Consider the following 23,978-nt stretch of genomic DNA (forward strand, 5'->3'; position numbering starts at 1 on the left):
TTTGCCGCGGGAACGTTGTTGCAAGGGAATAAGGAGGGGGGAGAGCGATGTGCAATGGCGGGGAGGGAGCTGTAGCTTTTCTTGGGTTGAGGATTACAGGTCTCTGCGCAGGTTTTGTGTTTCAGTGGCTCGGAAGCTCGGGGTGCGCTTCTGGGGCTGTTGGAAGCGGCTCTAGCTGGCCTTGTACATTTTGCTAAGGTGCAAACTACAGTGAGTTTGCACCTTTGCAAAATGTGGGCGTAGGGCACTTGCGTAAAACGAGTCTTCCCCTCCCCCCCAGCCCCCTCCTTTTGTCATGCTAGGAAGAGAAGTGTCGCTTTATCGCACTGCGTGGCTGATAAATTTCAGTCTCGACTTCATATTCATAGCATTTCATTTAGCTTGGAAAAGGCCTCTTTAGCGAGTCCAGCTGTTTCATAATACTGTGTTCCCCACACCTACATCAAGGGGAGAGGGGAAAAATGGCAGCATGTTGCTATTTTTGCTGTTTTATAATGAGGAATTTCGTGGTAGCCAGTTCTGCCAAGTTTGCTTTAACAGCCCTCCGTGCTGGGAAGTGACTTGTTGAGAGAATGGAACGGGTGTCAGTGGCTGGCACCCATCGTGGACAGAGCTGCTGCAGACACTGAACACTTCCCTGCACGCTGGAACATGTTGGTTAAAGGCTTTGGAGAAAGTATGGGAAGTCCCAAATCACAAACTACCTTCCCTGCTTGTAAAGGCATCTCAAAGGATCTTCTAGGAATAAATTCAGCAAGTTTAAATGTTTTGCTAGATAGAGTTTTGTATCCCTTCTGAAAGGGTGCTTGTCTGGAGAAGGGTCGGGATTTGCAAACCGGGGGGCTTTGCGTGAAAATGCAGTTGGACAACGATTTAACCTGTGGTTTGTGGAGGATCCTTGAGTGATTGCTCTGTGTTGTGGAAGGCTTTTTGCCCTCAAAAAGCAAACTGCTAATACTTCCTGGGATGAAGAGACCTGTGAAATGTTTTATTGATTAAACAAATCATTAGCAGAGCTGAAAGGACATGAACCTGGTGAATTAACTTCTGAAGTCTTGATTTTGCACTGGGTGTAGAGCTGTTGTTGCTCATCTCTGTCAGGATATTAGATTGATCTGAAGGATTGGTTGTGAACTGACTGGGGAGAAGATCTGCATGTGTTTCCTGTGTTCAGATCTGTTTCTTAAAATAACTTTGCTTGCTTGCATGACTAACAGAGGACAAGTTATATTTTCAGTTGAGAGAGGTTATGTGAATTAGCATCATCCAAACTGTTATATTGAGAGTTAACTGCGAAGTAAGTGCAGAGAATAAATAATTCAGGAAACCTGTAAAATATGTAGGGTTGACCTGAGACCTCATCAGCCACCTTGTTGGCACTGGCATGTTAATGATGGATCTAGGACACATGCATAATTCAAGATGGACTGTGGTTTAGGGACAGTGATTGGCCTCATCTCTAGATAATCCTGATTAGTGATGGAAAGCTGTCTTAACTCTCCTCAGGTCAGTTTTCCTCTGAGGCACCTCGTGGGGATCCTGCAGTGATATTTGTGCTTTTTAACTTAATTTAACTTATTTCTGCCTGGGGAGACAAGGGATGTTGCCTTGGTGACTGCAACATCTACCAACCCCTTGCCAGTGCTGTAGCCTGCATGGGCAGGAAAGCACAGGACTGGCTTCAAAGCCAAATCGAGGTGCCTCCCAGAGGAGTTCTGGCTTGGACTGGGTATGAAGATAGTGGTGTGGGACCCTGCAGATCAAAACTGGCAGAGGTGATGTGGTGTGGAGGTTCATTCATGAGACCTTATGTAGTACTTAATCATGTTGAACAACTTGCCTCACTACAGAAGATGTGTAGAACAAGCCCACTAGATTTTTTTTTTCCTACTTCCCTGAATATTTTTTTCCAAGTATCATGCTTGTGCAAAGGGCTGACTTTGGGGTGAGCATCTGGAAGGCTCATACTGTCCTTTAGTCTTACTGTTTTCCTGGCATCTGATTTTGCTCTGATGCTGGTAAATTTGGCTGAATTAAGTTTGATCCTATTCAAAAACAAGAAAAAAAAAAGTGCAGGCATCTGCCTTTATATCCATCCCTGTATGTATGCAGAGGAATGTCCTTTGATATCAACCTAGTGCTGCAAAAATCAGAGCAGACCTTGGGCCAATGCCTAGGGTTGAATGATGCTCTGACACACCTGGCTGGGTAGGAGGGGTTGTGGTCTCCTCATCTTGACCTGCCGCACTTTGGCCATAGGATGCCCAGGAGGTCTCCTCCTTGTATTTGGCAGAGCAGCAAGAAGGTCTGTCTCATCCCTTCCTCTGAGGAAAGATGCTGGTGTGGCTGGAACCTTGAAAGGCTGTCCTGTGCTGAAATGTCTTTTCTAATGTTACTTCATCAGCAAGAAGTTTGGGATGAAGAATATGATCTTGCTCAGCTTTACCTTGGAGTTAGTCTTACACTGCATGTGAGGTTTACCAGACCTGAGTTCTGCTCTGGGGTGGGCAGCCTGGGAGCTCCTGTTTTGGGAGAACAGCTTCACGGCTGGCTGTAAGGAGCTGTTCTCTCTTGACAAAGTTCCTTGAGAGGTGAAGGTCTGGGCTTCCTCATACGAAACCCCTCTTTCAGAGTTCTCATGTGCTCTGGACACACTGAGGAGCTGTAATAGGATGAGTAATTTTCTCTTGTCCAGACCTGTTCAGTGTTGCTAACTTAAATCTAAGCTTGTTGGCTGGTCTGGGACAGCCAACAAGCTTAGATTGCGGGTCTTGTGGTTACATCGCTTTAACATACATATTGCTGTGAGTGTGGAGACTGAGGGCTGAGTTTAGTGCTGTAAATCCAGAACTAACATAAGTAATCATGACAGATTTGTTTCCTGGGTCTGGAGAATCCCAGCTCCTTTCTAAAAGAGCTGATAAAAATTTTTATTTGCATGTCCCTTTTCAAAATATTGTTCATCTCCAGTTGTAGACACACCATACTGCAGATAATACGTAATTGAGTAGCTTCCTGGGACAGGAGCAAAACTGTTCTAAAGCTGTGTACATGGCAGGATGACTATACTCTGTGCTGATTACTCATTTTCCTAACAAATTGTTTACTCTGTAGTGAATATGCTTGTGCTTGGGGCACCTAAGTAAACCCAAGACATGACCCAAGAACATGTGTTGCTCAAGGGGTTTTACAGGTGCACTGTGTGCTGTGTGGGCTCCTGCTCTTGCATGGGTGGCTAAGTCCTCCTGAATATTCTAGTACTGGTCTGTTTTTCTTATCTATCTTTGTTCCAATTTCTGCTTCTCTGCAAAATACATGGCTCAGAATGTCCACTTGCAGCTTATGCTTTGATGGATCTAATATGGTTTTCCTCTAAATAAGCCATGTGCAGCAGGTTAATTATTGGCCAAGAATTAACATGCTAATTGTCTGGAAAGAGTGGCAGATGAAGCATGGCTTTAACAAGGATTCAGTGTATTTTTAACTGCATGTAACACTTGTACTTCTTCTCAGTTTATTTCTTATGCTGACATTTAGTTCGGTCATGTCAGTTTGGTTTTTCTGGTGCCCACCTTTGAATTACTTCCACTCTTGAGATCTTTGATTCTACTTCCCTGGCTAGATAAATGTTGTTTGTGTAATTTATCTGAAATAAACTGTGCTAGAAGAGCACAGGATGCTGAGTCTGTAATGCAGGAGTCGAATGCTTGGTCAAACCATTTGCTGATTCCAGGATCTCCTTGGTAGCAACTCCTGCATTTGATGTTAGATGGAACTAAATGATAAAAATATGGTGACCCCATCACCTTGCAGGATAGCTGGCTAATGTCCCTGAGCTTCCTTGGAAGGCTGCAGATGACTGCCATCTCTGAGCAGCAGGGAGGTCTCCTGGAGAAGTTGTTACTCTGTCCCTTGTGACAAGGAATGTCCTTGAGAGCCATGCATGGCTTTGTGCAGGGAGTATGGCATCAGTACTCCAGGGAACGGGCTGCAGTGTGAGCTGGAGACCAGCTCATGTGAGACCAGGAAAGCTGTTGGTAAAGTATTTCTTTACCAAAGATATGGTGTGCCAAGGCTGACCCTGACAGTCGTAGAATGGCTTGGGTTAGAAAGGATCTTAATGATCGTCTAGTTACGGCTCCCCAGTCAGGCTTTCCAGTTCTGGGACAGGTACCCTGGAAGATGCTCCAGGGCCTGTGCTGTGTGGCCAGCACAGGATAAGCTACTGTCTTCAGTGGCAGAAGACAGGGGTTTAGCTTTCTTCAGGATCCAGGATGTTTCCTTGGGAGAAGACTGATAAGAATGTATACAAATTATAGTTATGTCTACCGGGCCCTTTTAAACTAGGTTATAAGGATAGTCTGTTCCCTGAAAGCTACAGAAAATGCCTTGGGTTTTTAATATGTGAAAGGTGCTTGGAGTGGGCCCTCAGGTGAGCCATTAGGAGGAAGTATTTTCTCTAATGGACTGAGCTCAAGTGTCAGTGTTGGATTTTTCTTCTGTGGCTGAGTGCCACCCCCCCCCCTTCCCCCCCATTTCTGTTGACTTGTCAAAGCTCTTCCACTCTGTGTATCTAATAACTGGCCTGGCTCTCTAGAGCATGGAGGGTCTTTTCAAAAATGCCTCCTGGCTACTGAAGCTGAAAGGAGATAAGGCTTGCCTGGGGAGTTGTGTCAGTCAGACATGATGAACAAGAAGCTCAGGACTGTCTGGGAAGGATTGTCTTGGCACTAAAATTTGTAAATGCCTGGTTGATGAAATGGGTTAGTCTGGAGTCTGCAGGTTTGGTGCAAAGGTAGACCTGATGAACTTGCCAGGTTGACTGACCATTCCCATGGTCCTTTCCTTTGCTACTGGGCATCTTTAATTTCTTAACTGGGAATTAAATGCTAATATTCAGGCCATGGCAACTACTGACTTTCCTGATGTCTTGGTTTGAAAAGACAGGTGTCTGCTAAGGAAGGCAGGAGCCTCCCCTGAACTGGAAACTGTAAACCCCCTCCCTCTGAATTTTTATAAATTTGAAATTAAGGGGGGCTCTCAGGCAAAGATATGGGAGCAGGAATAAGAGTTCTTTATTAGAGAAGAAAATAAAAATAAAATAAAAAAAAACAATGCAGTAAAACAAACCAACACTGACAGAGTCAGAATACAACCTGACACCCTGTTGGTCAGGGTGTTGGCAGCAGTCCAATTGGAATTGTGGCTGCAGTCATCCTGCAGTGGCAGATGTGGTTCTGTTGGAGCAGGGATTCTGTAGAGGGGTGTAGTCTTCCTCTGAAGATCCAGTGGAAAAGGCAGCTGTTGCTTTGGGAATCTGGTGGAAAGGCTGTGCTGGTATCCCAAAATATCAGATTATATCCAGTTAGGAATGCTTGGCTCCTCCCTCTGGGCAGAGCATCTCACAATGGGATGCTGTAATTTTATCAGTCATGCAGTGACATTCAATAGCCCATTAACAGCAGATGTCTCCCTGGAGGGAGGATTGGTCATGGAAGAGATAAAGAAAAACTGCCCAATTAACAGAAGATAACTGCCCCACCTCTAACAGTTGGCAAATAGAATACACATTGCCTTGCAATCTAGGACACCTGATTTGGAGAATATTGTTCTCTTTGAAGGATATCTTTGCCTTCAGCAAATAACTGACCCAGGACATTTGTCCAAGGGCAGGTGCTTAGAGCTGTCTGGCAAACCACTGCCTTCCCTCTGTCTGCAGGTGTTGAATGTGAGTTTTATGTGGTTTGAAAAACAAGCTGACAGGTTGACTTGTGCTACTCAATATTGGCCTGTTTACAGGGATGGCAGGCAATGCCTGCAATTTGTTCAAACATCTAGAAAATGCTGAAGTACAAATTCTCATCTAGAGGGATAAACAGCTGTTCTCTTTGGTAAGAGGATAGGGATTTAGCTGATCCGAGGCCGGAGTGTTTGGTTTATGAAGCCAAAGAGGTTTGGTAGTGTAAATGCAGGTGCTGGAAGAAAAAAATGGGGGTGGGCTTTTCTTGTGAGTCACAAATCATCTCTAAGACTTTTGGCTTCTTTTGGAGGACATAAATATATGTCCAGTGACACCACTATTGCTAAACGCTTTCTTTAAACTGGTATCTGGTAATCCTCAGTCTATATCAAGTCTGTCCACATGCAATTTTGTAAGGTTTTTGGGATAGCAAATACCTGGAGCTGTGGCCCCTCAGCAAGAGTTGAGCAGCCTGGTCTAGTGGAATGTATCCCTGCCCATGGCAGGGCATTGGATTGAGATGAGCTATAAAGGTCTCTTTGAATACAAATCATTCTAAACCCAAAGATTTCTTTTACGCTTGAACAGGTAAAAAATAGGATTTTTACTGATGATTACTCTTTAATCCCCTCCAGTATTTTGAAAAAAGCTGGATGTTGGCAGATGGCAATCCTTCCTCTTCCAGGATGCCCAAACTCCATGGAAAATACCAGCTTTTAGCAAGCCTTGCTTTAAAAGCAAACTGCAGATTTATCTGAAACCTCTTACTAAAATAAGCTGGACTTAATGACCCTTCTTTCTGTGATTCTGTTTCAAAGGAAAAATATTGTTTCCTTTGCTCAGTGTGCAAATGTAACTTTATTTCTTTTATTTTTCTTTCTTTAGGCACAGGATCGAACATTCTTTCTGCTCTGCAGGATTTGTTGTGGCTATTGAAATCCAAAGTAGAGAAACAACTCCAAATCATCTCTGTGCTGCAATGGGTTCTCACTTTCCTTGTCATGGGTAACACCTTTTGGACTAAAGCAAAGGGGTTTTGGCTGTAATTCGGGATGAATTTTAATGCAAAACGTTAATTTCTTCATAGTTGTTAATTGCTAGATGCGTACTGCAGCAGTGTAGTTCCTGGGATACATGGATACTGTAGACCAGTTACATTGATCTTTTCAACTATAAATGACTTTTCCTGGCTCTAGAAAACCATAAGAGCTATAGAAAGACTGACTGATGTTTAGCTGTGTCGGTGTCTACCATGCAAATGAGGCTGAAACAATTGGAAATGTCTTACTTGGCAGGCTCATGGGCATATCCACAGAGATTTCTTAGAAGCAGCTGGTAACTGATGCAAGTGATTGCAAAAGGAATGCCTTCCTCTTGGCTTAGTCTCCTTCCTGGAGGTATCAGAGATGAGCAAGAATTGTTTGTGTTAGACCAGTAAAAGAGTAAAGCCTGTTTATCCCTGGGTACTTGGATTATGTGAAACCTCAGGCTGCTCTGCTCCGTTGGATTGTTAATAATTAAACTGGAGAATGACTGCTCTCAGCATCTGTCTTGCTCTACCTTCCCAATTCAGTTTGTGCTAAAATGACAATGTCATTTCTGGGTGGGATCCTTGGCAGCCTGATGGGATGGCTGATACAGAGCTGGTGTAACTTGTGGAGGTTGTGTGTAGCTGTGGGGGAAAAAATCCCATTGGTGAGGGCCACAAAGAAATCTTCATGCTCATCAAGTCTGATGAAGCAGCTGCCCTTCCTGGAGATATAAGAGATGCCTGGAGGCACCATTAAGGGGAGGTTGAGGTTTTCCAGAGCTCTAGAGGAAGCTGCATCAGCCCTACATAAGGGGTTTTTGACCAAATCCAATTTATTTGAGGATTAATGACATCAGACTGAGACTAAGATTTCAGCATAGAAGAATCAAAAGGCAAGGGGTGTAAATGGAGACCAAAATCTGATGCAATCTTGTTTTCTTCTTTCTTGCACCTCTCCAGGTGTTGCTTGCACTTTAATCCTCATGTATATACTGTGTACAGATTGCTGGGCGATTGCTGCTCTATATTTAGCCTGGCTGGTATTTGACTGGAATACACCAAAGAAAGGTAAATACTGCAGAACAGATACTTGTTGTTAAAGTGTCCCTGTCTCCATATTTGGACAAAGAAGCACTTCCTTGTAATGCATGACTTCTCTTCTTAGTGGAACTTGGCTGAATCACTGACCAAAGGCGTTATTCAGTGAAACATTTAAATGTCAGCCCTCAGCATGAACAGTGACTGCAGGTTTCACTGATGCTGAGAGCAATACAAAAACAACATTCACTACTATTATGCCATTGCTGGCTTTTGCTAACATTTATAAGGCCTAGGTTCTTTACTTCAGAAAGATCTAAAAATTCAAGACCTTTCTGTCCTCTCCAGCTCTTGAAAGGTTCAGATTGTGATGTGATTATCAAGGTGTGGCTCCTCTGTAGAGTCAGTGTTGCTACAAATTAAGCAGATGACTTTATTTTGGGAAAAAAAGCCCCAAACCTATAGGAGCCAGCTCTGGGAACCAGCAGTGGTTACAAGCTCTGGCAACTACTTTTATAGCCAGGTGAGCACAGTTGTCCATTGCTTCAAGATAACTGAAACCATCCAGGATTTTGGCCTTTCTCAAAGGTTGAGTTGGAGTGTTTCTAGTTTGAATTGTAGAGTTGTCTACCGGGAATTTGCAGTCAAGCCTTAATTTGCTTGAAGTACCTTGTATTCCAGAGTGTGCACCGATTTCAGTGAATGATGCAGGTCTCCCAGTTGGAGGGAGGAAAGTGTTGATTCCTCTAGTGAGACAGCAAATGTCCTTTAGGCTTTTTGATGGACATTCATGTGGAAAGAGCTTTAAAGACGATTCATTTTTTTCAACAGGGGGAAGAAGATCCCAGTGGGTGAGAAACTGGGCTATATGGAGGTACTTCAGGGATTATTTTCCAATAAGAGTAAGTAAAAGTTTAACTCTGTACCCTGGGGTTTAACTGCTTTAGTGTCTTGTACTGGCACTAGTCTATCTGTGAACTGTAAGCAGGACATGGATCAGTTACTATTGCCATACTACTGCTCGTGGCAGCTGTGGTTAGAAAATCTGAAATGTATTACCAGTGGTGGCAATGTGGTTGCCAGAAGCTGCTGTTTCTAGTGGTTTTACCAGATTCCTGGAGTCAGTCTGCAATCCTGTTCATCTCTCCAGCTTCTGGAGACACTGGTGCAGGTTGTCCCAACAAGTGGTAGCTGCCTCATCCCTCAAAATGTTCAAAGCCAGGCTGGATGGGGCTTGGAGCAGCCTGGTCTAGTGGAAAGTGTCCTTGCCCATGGGAGGGAATTGGAATTGGATGATCTTTAAGGTTCTTTCCAATGCAGATCACTCTGTGATTCTCTTCTGTGCTGCAGCAGTCCTGTGTAGTGCCTGACACTAACACTATTCCCCTCTCATAAATCATAAAATCTAGCTCAGTTTTTGCCTGTTTTCCAGTAACACTTCTGCTCTGGGATGTATTGGGCCAGAATATCTGGGACCTCTGTGTACCAAAAGTCACAACACTTCACAGGGAGCAGTGAAATTTTGCTTTGGAGAAGTGGATTTTCCAGCAGTGGGAATAGCTTCAGTTCTCCAGCTTGTAACTTGCTCGCCACATACTTGTATTTTTCCTACTGGTTCAGACATGTTGCAGAAAGATGACAGGACTGCCAGACTGCTCTGGGACCACAGAATTAGCTGGGTGACTTGGAAGGGAGCAGGGGTCAAATTGGCTAGGAGGGAACTCGATCCTCTTTGGAAGGGCACACAGCTGAAAGGACTATTATGTAAGGTTGTTGGCAAGTTTTACTCAGCTTGAGTATGAGGGAGGGACCTTGATACAGCTTTTGACCTACCTATCCCCAAGATAGTCTAGCCTCAGAAAGGAACAGGGAATCCAGTTCCAGCAGGATGCCAAAGCAGCTTAGACTGGATTCTTCCTTTGCAAAGTCACTTGAACTCTCAGGGTGCCTGAACGTGCTGCTGGTGAACAAGCCTTTTGTTGTACTCTGAGAAGCATAAAAACATTTAGGTTGGAAAAGACCTTTAAGAGAAAGACCGACCATTAACCCAACACTGCTGAGTTCACCATGAAACTTGCTGTTGTTAACAGGTCATTCTTGGCAAGTCTAAGTGTACATGGAAAAATTCACTGTGCCTGCACAGGCTGGAAGTCAGCCTGGGTCTCATGGCTGACAGAGAACTGAGCAGGCTCTGCTGTTGAAGATGGGTCTCAGTTGTGTTGTGTTCTAGTACCAAGTCCTTAGTGCTGCACTAAACACTGCTGCCTTGGATATTGCTGAAATGGGCTCTGTTGTGCTGGGAACTTGGTTCTAAAGGGTCACCTGTAGTGCTGGTTCTGCTGTTCCGTTATTCCTTGGATGCAAATTTAGCCTTGTCTTGATGGAAATATGCTTTGCAGAAGTCCTGCAGATCAGATTCACTGTGGATATTAAAAGTTTGTCAAAGGGCTGGGTTGTTTAGGTAGGTTTGGAGATGAGATGGGGTAGATAAACTAAACTTTACAGCAGTTTTTAAATAAACACTTGCTAGTTCACATATCTGTTTGTGGGAACTCCTTATGCTTGTAATTCCTTTGCTGCTAAGGGGGAGGAGTTGTGCAAGGTCTATGGAGTCCACTGGTATTTCACATGCAAAGGGCAGAACAGGAGGGCTGACAGCTGGGAGATTACTCCTGCATGTGTTTTGGGGGAACAGCCAGCTGGCTGCAGGGTTGGGAAAAGCTGCTACAGGGATCTTAGGGTTAAAGAGGTGCTAGAAGTGTTTTTCTGCTGATAAAGGACTGATGCATGAACAATGCATCAGCATGAGCAATGAATAATGTCTCTGGATATTAAGAATGGTACCAAGAACCAGAATGCCTTGGGCTTGCTAAGAGCATGGGAACTCCTGGGTTAAACTGGTTAACCTGTTCTTTCCCAAGAGGGAGACAGGTCTACAGGGATCACTTGTTTAAATGTTCTCTCTGCAAAAATAATTTTTTCCTGGATTTTGATCTGTGTAATGGCTCGGGAGGACTTGGTTTGTGTCCCAGGCTTATGGTCTGTCAGGACAGTCCTCTGCTGCTTCTCATCCTGTGCCATGTGTCTGCTGAGCACTGCAAGGACAGATCACGCCAATGACAGTCACACTGGTGGCATTTGTAATGCTGAACTTACCTCCAGCAAAGTCTGCATATAGAGCTGTGGTAGCTGCATCCATACCTGCACAGGTACCAGCTGTGTTGGGCTATCAGCTCAGATTTAATTCATAGAATCACAGTACAGCTGGAAGGGACCTTAAAGCTTGTTTCATTCCTCCCCTCTGTCATGGTCAGGGACATCTTCCATTAGACCAGGTTGCTTCAACCAGGCTGTGTATCCTGGCCTTGAACACTTCCAGGGATGGAGCAGCTACAGCTTCTTTGGGCAACCTGTGCCAGGGCCTCACCACCCGCACAGACAAGAATTTCTTCCTATTTGGCTTGCTCTGTTAGAGCAGCTGCATGAGAATCAAGCTCTGCTCCAATGTTTGTGCTGATTAGGCTGCTCTCACTAGAGTCAGCAGTGCCTCCCAGCCTGAGACACCAGGACTATTGTACCCATACCTGAAGATATGAGGTCATGTTTTGTAATACCAGGTGGATTTGGAAAGCAGCCTGAATCTGGCTCAGTTACTCAGCATGAGCTGAGTTGGCCACATTCCCACGGACTTCATGCAGCTGCTCTGATAATAACCTATTTTAGGGCACTAGAAACTTAAGTTTGTCTGCTGGTTAATGGCTGGCCTTGTAAATAGTGCTTTAAGCTAAGCAGTACGTGAAGTGGCTGAGGAATGTTCCAGTGAACTGAGTCCTGGGCCTGAAGTCACACTGAAGGTGAAGCCCAAGCCCTTGCAGGTGTATGCATGGGGCTGAACTGGAGCAGACATCACCTGCACACACCATCTCAATCTCATGCTGTTGATCCCAGCAGCCTCCTAAGCACATGGTGATGTGAGGATTTTGTGCTGGGAGTGCCATGACCTAAAGGTTTTGTGTAGGTAAAGAAGCTGTCACCTGAGCATGTGAACATCTCCACTAGAAGTAGGGCTCCAGATAGCCAGAGCTTCAGACCTTTGGCTTACCTTTGTCAGACCGTGACCACTTTAGGTGTGTGCAGGGAGATCTGCTCACTGCAATGGGAGAGTGGGCATCTGGCCAGAGCAGGAATTGCTGCCAAAAGTGTCTTTTTTTTTTTTTTCCTCCCCTCAGTTTGTCTTGTATATTGTGTCTTGGCAAGCTTCCTGGTAAAGTTCCTCCTTGATTGTTGTACATGATTTACAGAATGGAAATAGAAGGGTTTGATTGCTCTGTCCTAACCTAGTGTAGTGGAAGGCATACCAGCCCATGACAGGGAGTTAGAACAAGCTGATTTTTAATGTCCCTTCCAAACCAAGCCATTCTGTGAATTTGTGACATATGTAATACTGGGAGCCTGGCGAGGGGTATTCAGGTCCTGGCTTGCACTGCTGGGAAGGTAGGATAATTTCTGCCATCATGCTGCTGAGTGTGATGTGGCTAAGTGCAGTTCTTGGGTTGTTTTGCAAGCTTACATGCTCATGAGAGCTGCTGCTTGGATCCTGCAGGATGAGCTCTGGTTTTCTGCTCTCTGCATGCTACCATAGTCAGTGCTGCTCAGCTCCCACCCAGACAACTGATTTTTTTTTCCTACTCTTTGGCTCCTGGTGCTGAGCACCAGTGGTTCTGAAGTCCTCTTTCTCCACTACTGAATGTGCCACTGTTCCTAAAAATAAAATTGGCAATATGGTTCTTTAGCTGTATCTGGCACTCAAATGTTAACACTCATTTTCTTTACACTATTACACTGGTTTACTGCTTCTGTAGGCTGGTTTAGTTCTGTGTAAAGAAATCTGTTATTATTAGGCAGGTAGATGGACTTTGCTCCCAGAGAAGCAGGTTTGGTCTCTAACAGCAGCTGGGAACAGGTGTGTTAGTGCAATGGGGTGAAGGTTCATCTTCACTCCTAGTACTGATTGTCCAACTGAGATGCAGCAGGGATGTGCTGACTCTGCCTCACCATGGGAGCACTGAGACTCCAAAGAGCTGTGTGGGAATGGAGAAGACCATGGAGGCAAAAGGAAAAACCAGCTGGAGGTCCAGAACAGAGTTGCAGCGGTGTTGTTCAGTAACAGCTACAGCAATTCCTTGGGGCAACCTGATAACACTGTTTGCTTCTCAAGGGGAGGGGTTCAAAGAACCAGCAGTGAGTAATCAGCCACCTGAAGAGAGGCATGGAATCATAGTATGGTTTGGGCTGGAAGGGACCTTTAAATGCATTCTGGTTCCAATGCCCCATCTTGTGCACTTCACTATCTTCACTCTTACTTGAGTCTAGAAATACATGATTTACACTGCCTCAAAAATTCCTGCTTCTAGATTAAATTTAGGGAGAGATGAAGGTATTGGCAGGTCATACCCTCTCTGGGCTGAGTTTGTGCATTAGCAGATTCAAGACCTTCACTTGCAGAGAACCCTGTCTGATGTCTGTTGGTCTTAGGTTTCCTGGCTTGACTTGGGTGGAAGAACACATAGAATCACCAAGGTTGGAAAAGACCTTGAAGATTGAGTCCAACTATTCCAGTGCCTTTTGGGTAATTTTTCCTAATGTGTAATCTGAATCTCCCTTGGTGCTACTTGAGGCTGTGTCCTCCTGTCCTGTCACTTCTTCTCTAGGAGAATAGACTGAACCTTACCTGCACCCTCCATGTTTACCTTCTGTAAGCCTCTGTGTTGTGGGACAGGTGTAGAGTGCAGTGGCAGCCTGCATGGGATAAACAGGGGAAAAGCACACATGTATGAATATGAGGCTAAATCTCAGCCCTTCTCCCTTGCCTTTGTTTAGTTGGATCCCTGCATACCCCTTGCCCAGCTCCTGCAGTGCTGTGGTTGACTGATTGTCATGGGTGTTGCCAGCTCTGTGGCTCTATAACAGGAGCTCTTGGAAAACAACCATGGCAATAAGGCTCCATCTTGGCTGGGGCTCTTGTTAGGTATCCAAGCAATGGGCTCCACTGGGATCTGGGTGTCCTTGCATGTGGTGGAGGGGCTGGAGCAGAAGAACAGCGTGTATTCCATATGTGTGGCTCTGCCAAGCTCAACATGCAGATGCCTCGTGCTCTAGAATGATAAGGACAAACCTTCTTTCAGCTGTCTTTCCTATTAAAGGATCTGTGCTTGGTGCAGGCGAGAGATGAGGCTTGGAAATTGCTACCTTGCTCTGACAGGAGCTTTAAGGAAGGAGTGTCTGCTGCTTGTGCAACCAAGCCATGTGTCTGTATCTGCCAGGCCTGTAGTCAAAAAGTCAGAATATTGTCTAGGTTGGAAAAGTTCCCCAAGATGATCAAATCCAACCATTCTGCTAGAACTGCCAAGGCCACCACTAACCCTTGTGCCCAGGTGCCACATCCACAAAGCTTTTAACTCCCTCCAGGACGTGGTGTCCACCACTGCCCTGGATAGCCTGTTATAGAAGTCTCTCTACACCTGAGCAAGAATTGATAGATGGAGGGGTTGCTTACCATATCACTACTTTTTTTCCTGGAGGTAGGTTTTTGGTCTTTAGTCTGTGATCCCTGTTTCTTGTAACTGATCAAGGCTACAGCCCTTCTATGCTGGGAAGTGAAAGCAAAGTCTACTAATTAGGAAAGAATAGGCAAAGGGGCTCTTCAGAGCTGTTGCAACCACAAGCCTCTGTGCCCTCTTCCTGGAGTTCTACATGGCCTCAAAGTCAGAGGAAGTTATGAAGAGGGCCAGTCAGCTTGCAGAACCTGCTGCTGCATCATGCTTATATCACAGCTGCTGTTTTAAATAGCACAGGAGCTGTAGCTTCATCTGGGGCAGGGCTGAGAACAGGGAGAAGGGAATCAAGTTTCTGGGCATGCTGCTTTAGTCGTGCCAAAACACTCCTTGTCCGAGGCAGTGGGGTGGGTAATGCTGGTGTGACATCTAGGAAATCTGTGGGGTTTTTTTTTCTTATGGGAACTGATGGCGTTTGAATATACAGTTTGAGGGATGGGGTGCCAAAGCTTCAGCTTGTAGGTCTGAGAGCTGTTGGATGTTGCAGTTGGCAAAACGTGGCCCTGTTGCAGCCTGAAAAGAGGAGATGTTCAGATTCAATTTTAGGAAGAGGTTATAGACTCTTAGGGATGTGAGGTCCTGGCAAAGGTCGCCCACAGAAGTTGTGGCTGCCCCATCTGTGGAGGTGTTCATGGCCAGGGCTTGGAGCAACCTGGTCTAGAGAAAGGTGTCTGCCTGTGACAGAGGTTTGGAACTGGATGATCCTTAAGGTCTCTTTCAACACCAACTATTCTAACATAAGGAAAATTAAATTTGATCCCTATTTTTGTAGGATGATGCAGCAACCCTGCTGTGTTTTGTCCTGTGTGCTTCCTCAGACTGCATGTGTACTGCCTGGGGAAGATGCTCTGACACATGGGATGCTGCTGCTACCTATAGCATCAAAAAAGCACCCTCTGGCAGTAGTGGTACCAGGGAATGGGTTGTTCTGTGCTAGCTAAGACAGCTGTGGAGAGTCCATGCTCTGCAAACAGAGGAGGAAATGGTTAAGAATATTGCACAGCCTGAAAATAATGTGATCATAACTCCTAGTGCATGCCCTGCAGGAATCAGAGACAGCTTGAGGTGTCTTGTTGACACTTTGGCATGTAGGCCAGGACAGAACCTCTTAAAAGGAGGGATAATTTCCAGTGGTTACCACCCTTCTGCACATTTTCCCACTTGGAAGGTGGTCAACAGGCCCATTAACTGGTTGGCTCCTTTTTCAGGCATTAGGTGAACTTACTTCTCCTATGAGACAGTGATGTTTATGTTCTTTCCTCCTCATACTGGGATGTGAGCCACTAACGTGCTGAGAGAGGGCCTGGAAGGAGGTAGCTGTGGCTAGAGGACTGAAGATCTTGATTGGTTTGGGCAAGAGGTGTGTCAGAATACCTTAGGAAGGAGTAAAGAAGCAAAAGGCCCAGGCTGCAGCAACCCATGCCCTATTCCTGCCTGGCTGGCTGGCTTCTTGTGTCCGAGATCAGCCTGTTCATCTTGCTTCCTCTGCTTGGGAAACTGAAGTCTAAATGTTGCTCCTACCAGAGCCTCTGAAATCCAGGAGAGCCTATACATGAGCTCTTAGGCTGTTCTCCCTCATAGGAAGAGAGACAAAACCTGGGGGATATGAATTTTTTTTTGCTTCTTGCACTTTTATTTACTATCTGAAAATATCCATCTCTTTTTTTCTTTCTTAGCTAGTTAAAACCCACAATCTGCTGACCACCAGGAATTACATTTTTGGGTACCATCCACATGGCATCATGGGCTTGGGTGCCTTTTGCAACTTCAGCACAGAGGCCACAGGTGTCGGCCAGAAATTCCCTGGGATCCGACCATACCTTGCTACCCTGGCTGGGAACTTCAGGATGCCAATATTGAGGGACTACTTAATGTCTGGTGGTAAGCGCAATCACACTGCCATTTCTGTTTATACTCTTGGCTCTGAGCTGTCTTCACCTCTGTCAAGTGAAAAGCTGTGTTGGAAACTCACGTAACCACTTCCTACTGGTAGCACCACCCAAACATTGCTTTCATAGAGTTGTCAAGAGGAAGCTGTGAATAAATGTGAGAAATCCTGTCTAGTGGAAGGTGTCCCTGTCCCTGGCATAGGGTTGGAACTGGATGATCTTTAAGGTCCCTTCCAACCTAAACCATTCTGTGATTCTGTGAATATGACTAGTTCGGGCTGCAGGGACTGCTGTTCCTCTGTGTTCATCCTTAACTCTAGGATACTCTTGTCCAAAACCATAGTAAAGATATCTGACAACGGTGGTCGTGGAAGGTGGAGGCATGGAACCAAGTTGTGCTAGTTATTGTGTGAAGGTACAGGAAGAAATTGCACTGACTGAAAATACTGAGTAGCCATGGCCAGCTTGGCTCCTGGGCTCACTACCACATTACTTGTCACACATCTGTGTTTTGTGGTAGTGGATGCTGTCTCCCCCAGTTGCACTGCTCGGTGCCTGCCAGGGGTAAAAGAGTCTGAAGTATTGCACGATACCAGCTGTTCACAGACCCCCTTCCCTGAATGTATTCCTGTATATGGATCCCACAGATGATGCAGTGATGTGAGTGTGCCAAATTACATGAATAGGTCTGTTTTAATGGAGCCCAGGATTTTAATGCTGGATGGCTTGTAAGTTATGACTGGGCAGAGGAAACAGTGTTTAAAATATCAATGAAGCGTTCTTGCATGGCCTGAGCTTCCTTTTCAGAGTGAGGGTGCCTGTCAGTTAGAGGTGAGGGAGTAACACTTGAAGACTGTGAATTGAACAATCCAGTAACCGGTTTGCTGTTTCTGGAACTGATTAATTAATAAATGACTTTAAAACAGATATCTTAATAAGACCATGGCTGGGAAGATGATAGGAGTAGCTGTACCTGACTCTGACTTGCTAGAATTGACTATTTCTGAGATTACTGTCTTAATTGAGGGAGAGAAAAACTAACTGAATCTGGTGCAGAGAAGGTGTTTGTCCCTATCTAGAAAGGGCATATCTCAAGATGGTTTTTGTCTTCCTGTACTGGTGTTAGTTGCTGTGTGAAGCCCATAATTTGGGAATTCCCAGGACAGCAGTACATGAGAAGTTGGGATCTGCTTTCCAGTCTGTCACATCTGTAAATTTAGTTGTGTTGCTTAAGTTTCCATGCAGTCTTTTTATATTTTAAAAAAACATCTTTAATCTGTTCAGTATGACTGGCAGACAAGTCTTGTGGCCAGCCAGAGCTGCTTTCTCCTTTTTGGAAAGAATGTGGGAGTAGGCATTAGCAACATCATTGCTGGCTTGGCTATCTCTGAGCATTGTGTTTAAACCAGAGGAAAAGGGTGCTTCTTTGGTTCCTAGGGTCTAAGCAAGTTTAGAGGTGTCACGATGTTAACCTTCTGAAGCCACAATTTGTCTTCACTTTCCTGTATTAAAACTTAAGGGTGCTGATACAAAGGCTTTAACATCACTTGGAAAGTGCTGATAATTCCCTCAATTCTTTTTTCTGTGGATGAACCACTTCCAGGTGGAATTATAACAAATCCTAACACTGTACCAGTACACATAGTTGGTTTACAAATAGTATTAATTCTTAATTTCCCAGCCTACTAGAGGTTGAGATACAACAGGGATCCTATAAGGCATGAGGGCGTGACCAGAAATCCCTATATCCAGTGTGAATGTGCTGAAGAGCAGAATTTTATCTATTGCCACTTGTCTCCATGTCTCATTGCACTTTCTGAAGGAACTATTTGATGCTGTGAGCAGCAGTAATCTCCCCCTGCTAACAAGTGTGAAAGAGCTGAACATAAATCTGTTACCAGACCTGTGTAGCCAGCATGAGCCTTTGTGTGGAGAACGGGACAAAGTTGAAGCAGTGAGTATAGCCTGAGCCTTTCAGAGGAAAAACAGTCAGAGATGCAGTTGTGCTGAAAGAAACTAATTCTTCATCCTCAATTCCAGCTGATCTGTCTCAAGTGTGGTCTGCTGTGTTCTTACCTGGAGCTGGGATAGGTGATGACCCTGATGCCCAGATAGACATCAAGGCTGGCAGACTTGTCCTGTCTAAGACCCCAGGGCCTGTTCATCATTTAGTTCTTAGCTCAAGCAATTAATACCATGAGTGTAATAGGGCATGATCTAAAGTACTCAGATCAGATGTGCTGTGTTAGGGGAGCGTAAGTGATTGCATCCCATTTTTTCCTTGGCTTATTCTGGCCAAAAAAAGTGAGGCAGGAGTGAGCTTGGACACCAATAGTAGGATAAAGGCAAGAGTTTATAGAGCAGACAATCAAATTTCTTTACATTTTTAAAGCAATACAGAGAAAATTAAAGGTGTTGTCTCTGGGTTTTCATTTCCCTGGAGTGGGGACTAGTGCTTTAGGGCAGAGATTGCTTACTAAAGGTGAAGGGAGGTCCTGCTGTTTGCAGTGTGGAATGGAGGGAAAGACCTTCGTAGACACTTTCCTCAGAGTATGGATTTACATAAACACCCTGTCCTGTAAATTGCAAGAGCTTCATATTATTTCAGATCTGTCTTAAATGTTTGTCCATTTATTCTTTTTATATTGCTAAATCTATTCCATATCTATTCCACTACCTAATTTTGCTGAGGAATTGGTCAATATCAGACTCTCATCCATCAAAATAACACAACTGCTTTCTTCCTTTCTAAAGGTAAACCAAATCCTACTGTAAAGTTTACATGGAGGGAGGATGTCTGACACCAATGCCTTTGATATCACTAGATACAGAAAATCCTTGCTGAAGTCTTTTGATAAAGGAGAATTATTGAGAGCTGATGTTTGTGGAGTTTACAGCTAGGTCTGAACTGTTTGTTTAGTTGAAGAATAGGTTGCCTGCTAATACTACCTGCTCTGACCAGAGGGAGGTTGGACAGCTCAACTTGCAATTGAGGCATAAACTTTGTGCTACAAGTATGAGAAGATCCTGAAGTCACCAGTCAGTCTTGTAGCGTTACCCTTGTGTCTGTCTGCTTAATCCAGGTATATGTCCTGTGAACCGTGACAGCATAGACTACATCTTGTCCAAGAATGGCAGTGGCAATGCCATCATCATCGTGGTGGGAGGGGCAGCAGAGTCCTTGAACTGCACCCCAGGGAAGAACTCTGTGACGCTGAAGAACCGAAAGGGATTTGTGAAACTGGCTCTACGGCATGGGTAAGGGGCAACCTCAATGCTGGAACAGTACTGCTGCCATCTGGAAGGTGCTTTTATTTGAACAACTTGGTCTAGGTGAAGATATCCCTGTTCAATGCAAAGGTATGGGACTATATGGCCTTAAAAGGTTCCCCTCCAGCCCAAACCATTCTGTGATTCTGTTCCCTGAAGCAGCTGATACCTTGGAGGAATTCTCCTTTCTGCAGTTTTGCTGTGTTGTGTGGGTGTTTGCTCAGAGCATTAGACATGAGTGTCCTTTGGCTTCTTCCCCTGAGCAAGGTGCAGGGGTAGGGGGATCCCTGGGACAGCAGGAGGCTTCCACGGCAAGGAGAGGCAGTGTCAGTATGGGGTGATGACCTGTGCAGTCCCCCTGATCCCTATGTGTCTGAAAGGAGATGGCCATCAAAAACAGGAGTTGAGTATATATGGAAGTGTGTCCCATACCTGACTACACAGTGTTCCACAGGCCCATTGTCAGTGCAATTCTCTTGTGTGCCTTCAAAGTACATCTATTATGTCATGCCAAGTCTGGCTGGCTTATGTCAGTACCTTGTGCTGCAAAAAAAGCTCTGGGTGATGGTACCAGCACCTGTGCAGCCTGGCAGAACACACAGCAGAAAGTGTGGGGATGTCATATGAACTGCAGTCTGGGGTGGGGTCCTGAATCTTTCTGTCTTTCTAGAGCGGACTTGGTTCCTATCTACTCCTTTGGGGAAAATGAAGTGTACAAGCAGGTGATCTTTGAAGAGGGTTCCTGGGGAAGATGGGTTCAGAAGAAGTTCCAGAAGCACATTGGCTTTGCTCCATGCATCTTTCATGGCCGTGGCCTCTTCTCCTCCAACACCTGGGGGTTGTTACCCTACTCCAAGCCCATCACTACTGTTGGTAAGGTTTTAGTATAAACATGCTGTGTGCCTCTCCAGGTAGCAGAATACTTGAGTCTATGCTGTACACCTGCTGTAGTTTGGTATTGGAGTCTTGACTATAAAATGGCTTTCCCTTCTATATAAAAACCTTCCAGCAAAACTGAGAATGAGCTAGAAGAGTTTCCAGTGGTTACAAGCCTTCAATCAATGTTCTGCTTCCCGGCAATTTTGCAAGAGAGCTTTTTTTGGGGGGAAAAGGCTGTAGCTCTACTGTCTTTGGCCTTGGATAGCTAAAGTCAGAAGCAACCTGGCTCCCATATTCCAGTGGGATGCATGTCTGACAGTTGGGTATTTAAAGCCAGCCCTAAAGCTTGCATTTGAGTCTTCTAACCCAAAGCAACAGGGCTTTAAGGAAGGAGGGGGAAAAGGGTCAGCTTTGCTTTTGTGGTGTGTATAGGGGAATACCTAAGAAGAACTGACTCTTGGCTCATGTTAATTGAGGAGGGATTTATCACTCTGCTGTAAACAGAAGGGGGACTTCCTAGCCACCTTGAACAGTAGATGCATTTGTGTAGCCAAAGTAGATCTGGTATTGCTGCAGATGTGGTGTGTGTCCTTGTTGTGGGACAGTTGTGCTTCAGAGCCTGGTAAAACTGTGAGGAATCAGGCAAACCTCTGCTATAATGGCAAACTTTGCTGTGCCAGAATGGATGTGCTGAATGATCATAGCTGTGTCCATAGAGGACAAATACTTTAGGTTGTAGGAGCATTTAAGCTAATGTGGATTTTTTCCTTTTTTTATCAGTTGGAGAGCCCATCACCATCCCCAAAATTGGTAATCCATCCCAGAAGGATGTGGACTTCTACCATAGCATATATGTGGACTCGCTGATCAAACTCTTTGACAAATACAAGAGCAAATTTGGCCTGCCAGAGACTGAGGTCTTGGAAGTCAACTGAAGCTCAGCAGCACCTCTTTTCTCAGAACCAACACATCGTTTCCAGGAGTCCAAGTTGTCACTGTGTACTTGAAAGCATGTGTGGGTGTATGTATTCTTCAAAGCAAGTGTTCAAAGTATTGCTAAACCACTTTAAAATTAATAAAGGCTTTGCTTTAGAGAAATCCCATTACAAACATCTTTTTATACAAAAAATAAAGCACAAGTCCCCATTGCTGTGAGGATTTGGATAAATGATTGCCTTTGTAATCTGCTGTATAATGCTGTTGGATCACCAGCAATGGATTAGAAAAATTCCTACAGCTACTGTACCCACTGGCACAAGCAATTTTGGGAGAGTAGGATGCATCTGGTTTTCAGTTTAAAAAGCAGCAGGTTGATTTGAGCAGCATGGCAGTTTTACAGTATGTTACACAAGAACACTGTTGAGACATGCTTATGTAGTACTAGAGTATTTCTGCTTTGGAAAAGCCCTTTCTGGAAGTACAGTTGGGCTGCCAACCTCCCTGGTGTGGCATCTATGCTAGATGGTGCAGAGAGAGTCAGGTGAAGCTTGATCCACGGCATAGTGGATGATTTTGTAGCTGTAAATTCACCACTATTTAAGATGTCAGTTTAGAAGCAGATACGTCCCAGGTGCTGCTTGCACAGAGGCTTGTAGCTGGAAATATGAGACTTTTTCATAGCCATAAAACTCCAAGGGTAAGCTCTAGGAGCAGTGGGGTGGTGCAGTCGTGTAGCCCTGGTGTAGACTTTTAGGGTAGACCTTAGGGGGGAAAATGCAGTGGGGCTATTGATGCAAGTGCTTTGGATCCCAGAAGTATTTGGGGAAATCTAGAGGTTACTTCTGGCCTGAAGATGGCTTCTAATTACTCCATCCAGTGAATATAAAGGAGTAGCCTTTGCACACATAGGATCTAAAGTGAGCTACTTTTAAAAAAGTATTTATAAAATGTTTTATGTGGATGTTAACACTGCTTGTATTGAGATTTCTTGAGAGTACAATTTGTTTATGTATAAACCTGAAACACTGCACTACTTGCATGTCTGACCTGCCTTTTCAACCATTCAGTTGAGTGTATCTTGAGCTCTAAAATGTGCCTTTCTTCCATGCAAGAGGATGGTACTTCACATTCCTGGAATCTTGCCTCTAAAGACAAATGTTCATCTGTCATATTTGATAGATTATTGTATTACAGAGTATCAATTTTTGTACAAATTTCTAGAAATAAATGTGGGCAAAAATAGTGGGCTGCTTTGGTCCCTTCAGTGTTGCAGGGTTTGTGGCTGGTATTACAGCAGTAATTTGTATGATTGCAGTTGTGCCTTTTTTCCTGTGGGGAAGAAATGGTTTGTCTCTACAAAAGCAGACTTGCACCAAAATCACCGTCTCTGGAAGTGTGTAATGGTAGACCTGGAAGAGTTAGGTTAAGCACTGGACTTGATCTTAAAAGTCTTTTCCAACCTTAATAATTCTGTTCTACCATCTGCATGCTACATGCATGGGGCAGCCAGGATAGTTTAAGCAAATCTTTGTGGTTTAAAGTTGGGGTTTTGCCTGGGAATGTACAAGGATCTGAGGCAGCCTCTGTCTGTGGACCTCCACTGAGCAGATACAGAAAGCACAAGCCCTATTGCCCCTTACAGCAGATTTCTTTGGGTTTTATTCTTGCCTTGAAGAGAAAATGCTGGATTGCATCCCTGCTCCTCTGGTGAAGAAATCCTTCCAGCCCCTTTCAGTACTTAAAAGAGAGCTTCATAAAAAAGAGTGACTTTCTATACAGAATGTTTAGTGATAGAACAAGGGCCAAATAATAACTTCTATAAATAGGTAATAAACCTAACAGAGAAGAGATTTAGATTGGATATTGGGAAGAAATTCTTCCTTGTGAGGGTGGTGAGACCCTGGCACAGGTTGCCCAAAGAAGCTCTTGCTGCCTCATCCTTGGAAGCGTTCCAGGCCAGCAGCATGGTTTAGTGGCAGGTGTCCCTGCCCCATGGCAGAGGAGTTGAAATGAGATGAGCTTTAGGGTCACTTCCAACTCAAACCACTCTGTGATTATTCTTGTCAGATCCTCCAGACTTCTACTACTGGAGGTGCAAAGTGCTGCAGAAATAGCTCACAATGCTGAAAAGTTCATGTGGGCTCTTCTGGTAACAAGGGAGGTTTTAACCTGTTGTTTTTCGACTGGGTCTGGTCTGTGAACCATGGAAGTGATCAATCAGTGCTGGCTGACTTCCACAGCCTCACAATGCTGTTCTCCAAGGTGAAAGCCAAACTTACTCTTTGCCTTTTTCAGGCGTGGCCAATGGAATTTTAAAGTCTCCTGCTCAGGAAGATAAACCTGGTGTGTTGCTTGCTTCCCCTTTTCCTCACCCCTAGTAGGATTGATTTGTATCTCTCTGTTCTGATAGCTGACATGAAGGTTGTGTTTCCCGTGACTTCTCTGGAAATGAATAGCAAGAAAAGCTCTGTCCAAACCACTTATAGCTACTTGTGACATGTCCCTGGAATCCACCTTTGAGGATTCCATGAACTGGAGGAGGTCAGTTCTTGGAGATCTTTTTCCAAGCAGTGTTTTTG

General features: G+C 44.7%; 1 protein-coding gene across 1 annotated transcript in view; it reads left to right on the forward strand.

The window, feature by feature from the left end:
• The window catches only part of DGAT2 (diacylglycerol O-acyltransferase 2), a 23,597-nt gene extending 956 nt beyond the window's left edge, over nucleotides 1-22,641 (forward strand). Inside the window, exons 2-8 of the mRNA XM_041467289.1 lie at nucleotides 6,626-6,745; nucleotides 7,731-7,838; nucleotides 8,640-8,710; nucleotides 16,099-16,303; nucleotides 19,395-19,569; nucleotides 20,252-20,454; nucleotides 21,241-22,641. Coding sequence (XP_041323223.1) covers nucleotides 6,626-6,745; nucleotides 7,731-7,838; nucleotides 8,640-8,710; nucleotides 16,099-16,303; nucleotides 19,395-19,569; nucleotides 20,252-20,454; nucleotides 21,241-21,395 — 1,037 coding nt within the window. The 3' untranslated portion in view covers nucleotides 21,396-22,641. The remainder of the gene's footprint in view (nucleotides 1-6,625; nucleotides 6,746-7,730; nucleotides 7,839-8,639; nucleotides 8,711-16,098; nucleotides 16,304-19,394; nucleotides 19,570-20,251; nucleotides 20,455-21,240) is intronic.
• The last annotated feature ends 1,337 nt before the right edge of the window (nucleotides 22,642-23,978 follow it).

The sequence above is a fragment of the Pyrgilauda ruficollis genome, unplaced genomic scaffold (assembly GCF_017590135.1).
Source record: "Pyrgilauda ruficollis isolate IOZ18807 unplaced genomic scaffold, ASM1759013v1 scaffold204, whole genome shotgun sequence".
NCBI lineage: Eukaryota > Metazoa > Chordata > Aves > Passeriformes > Passeridae > Pyrgilauda > Pyrgilauda ruficollis.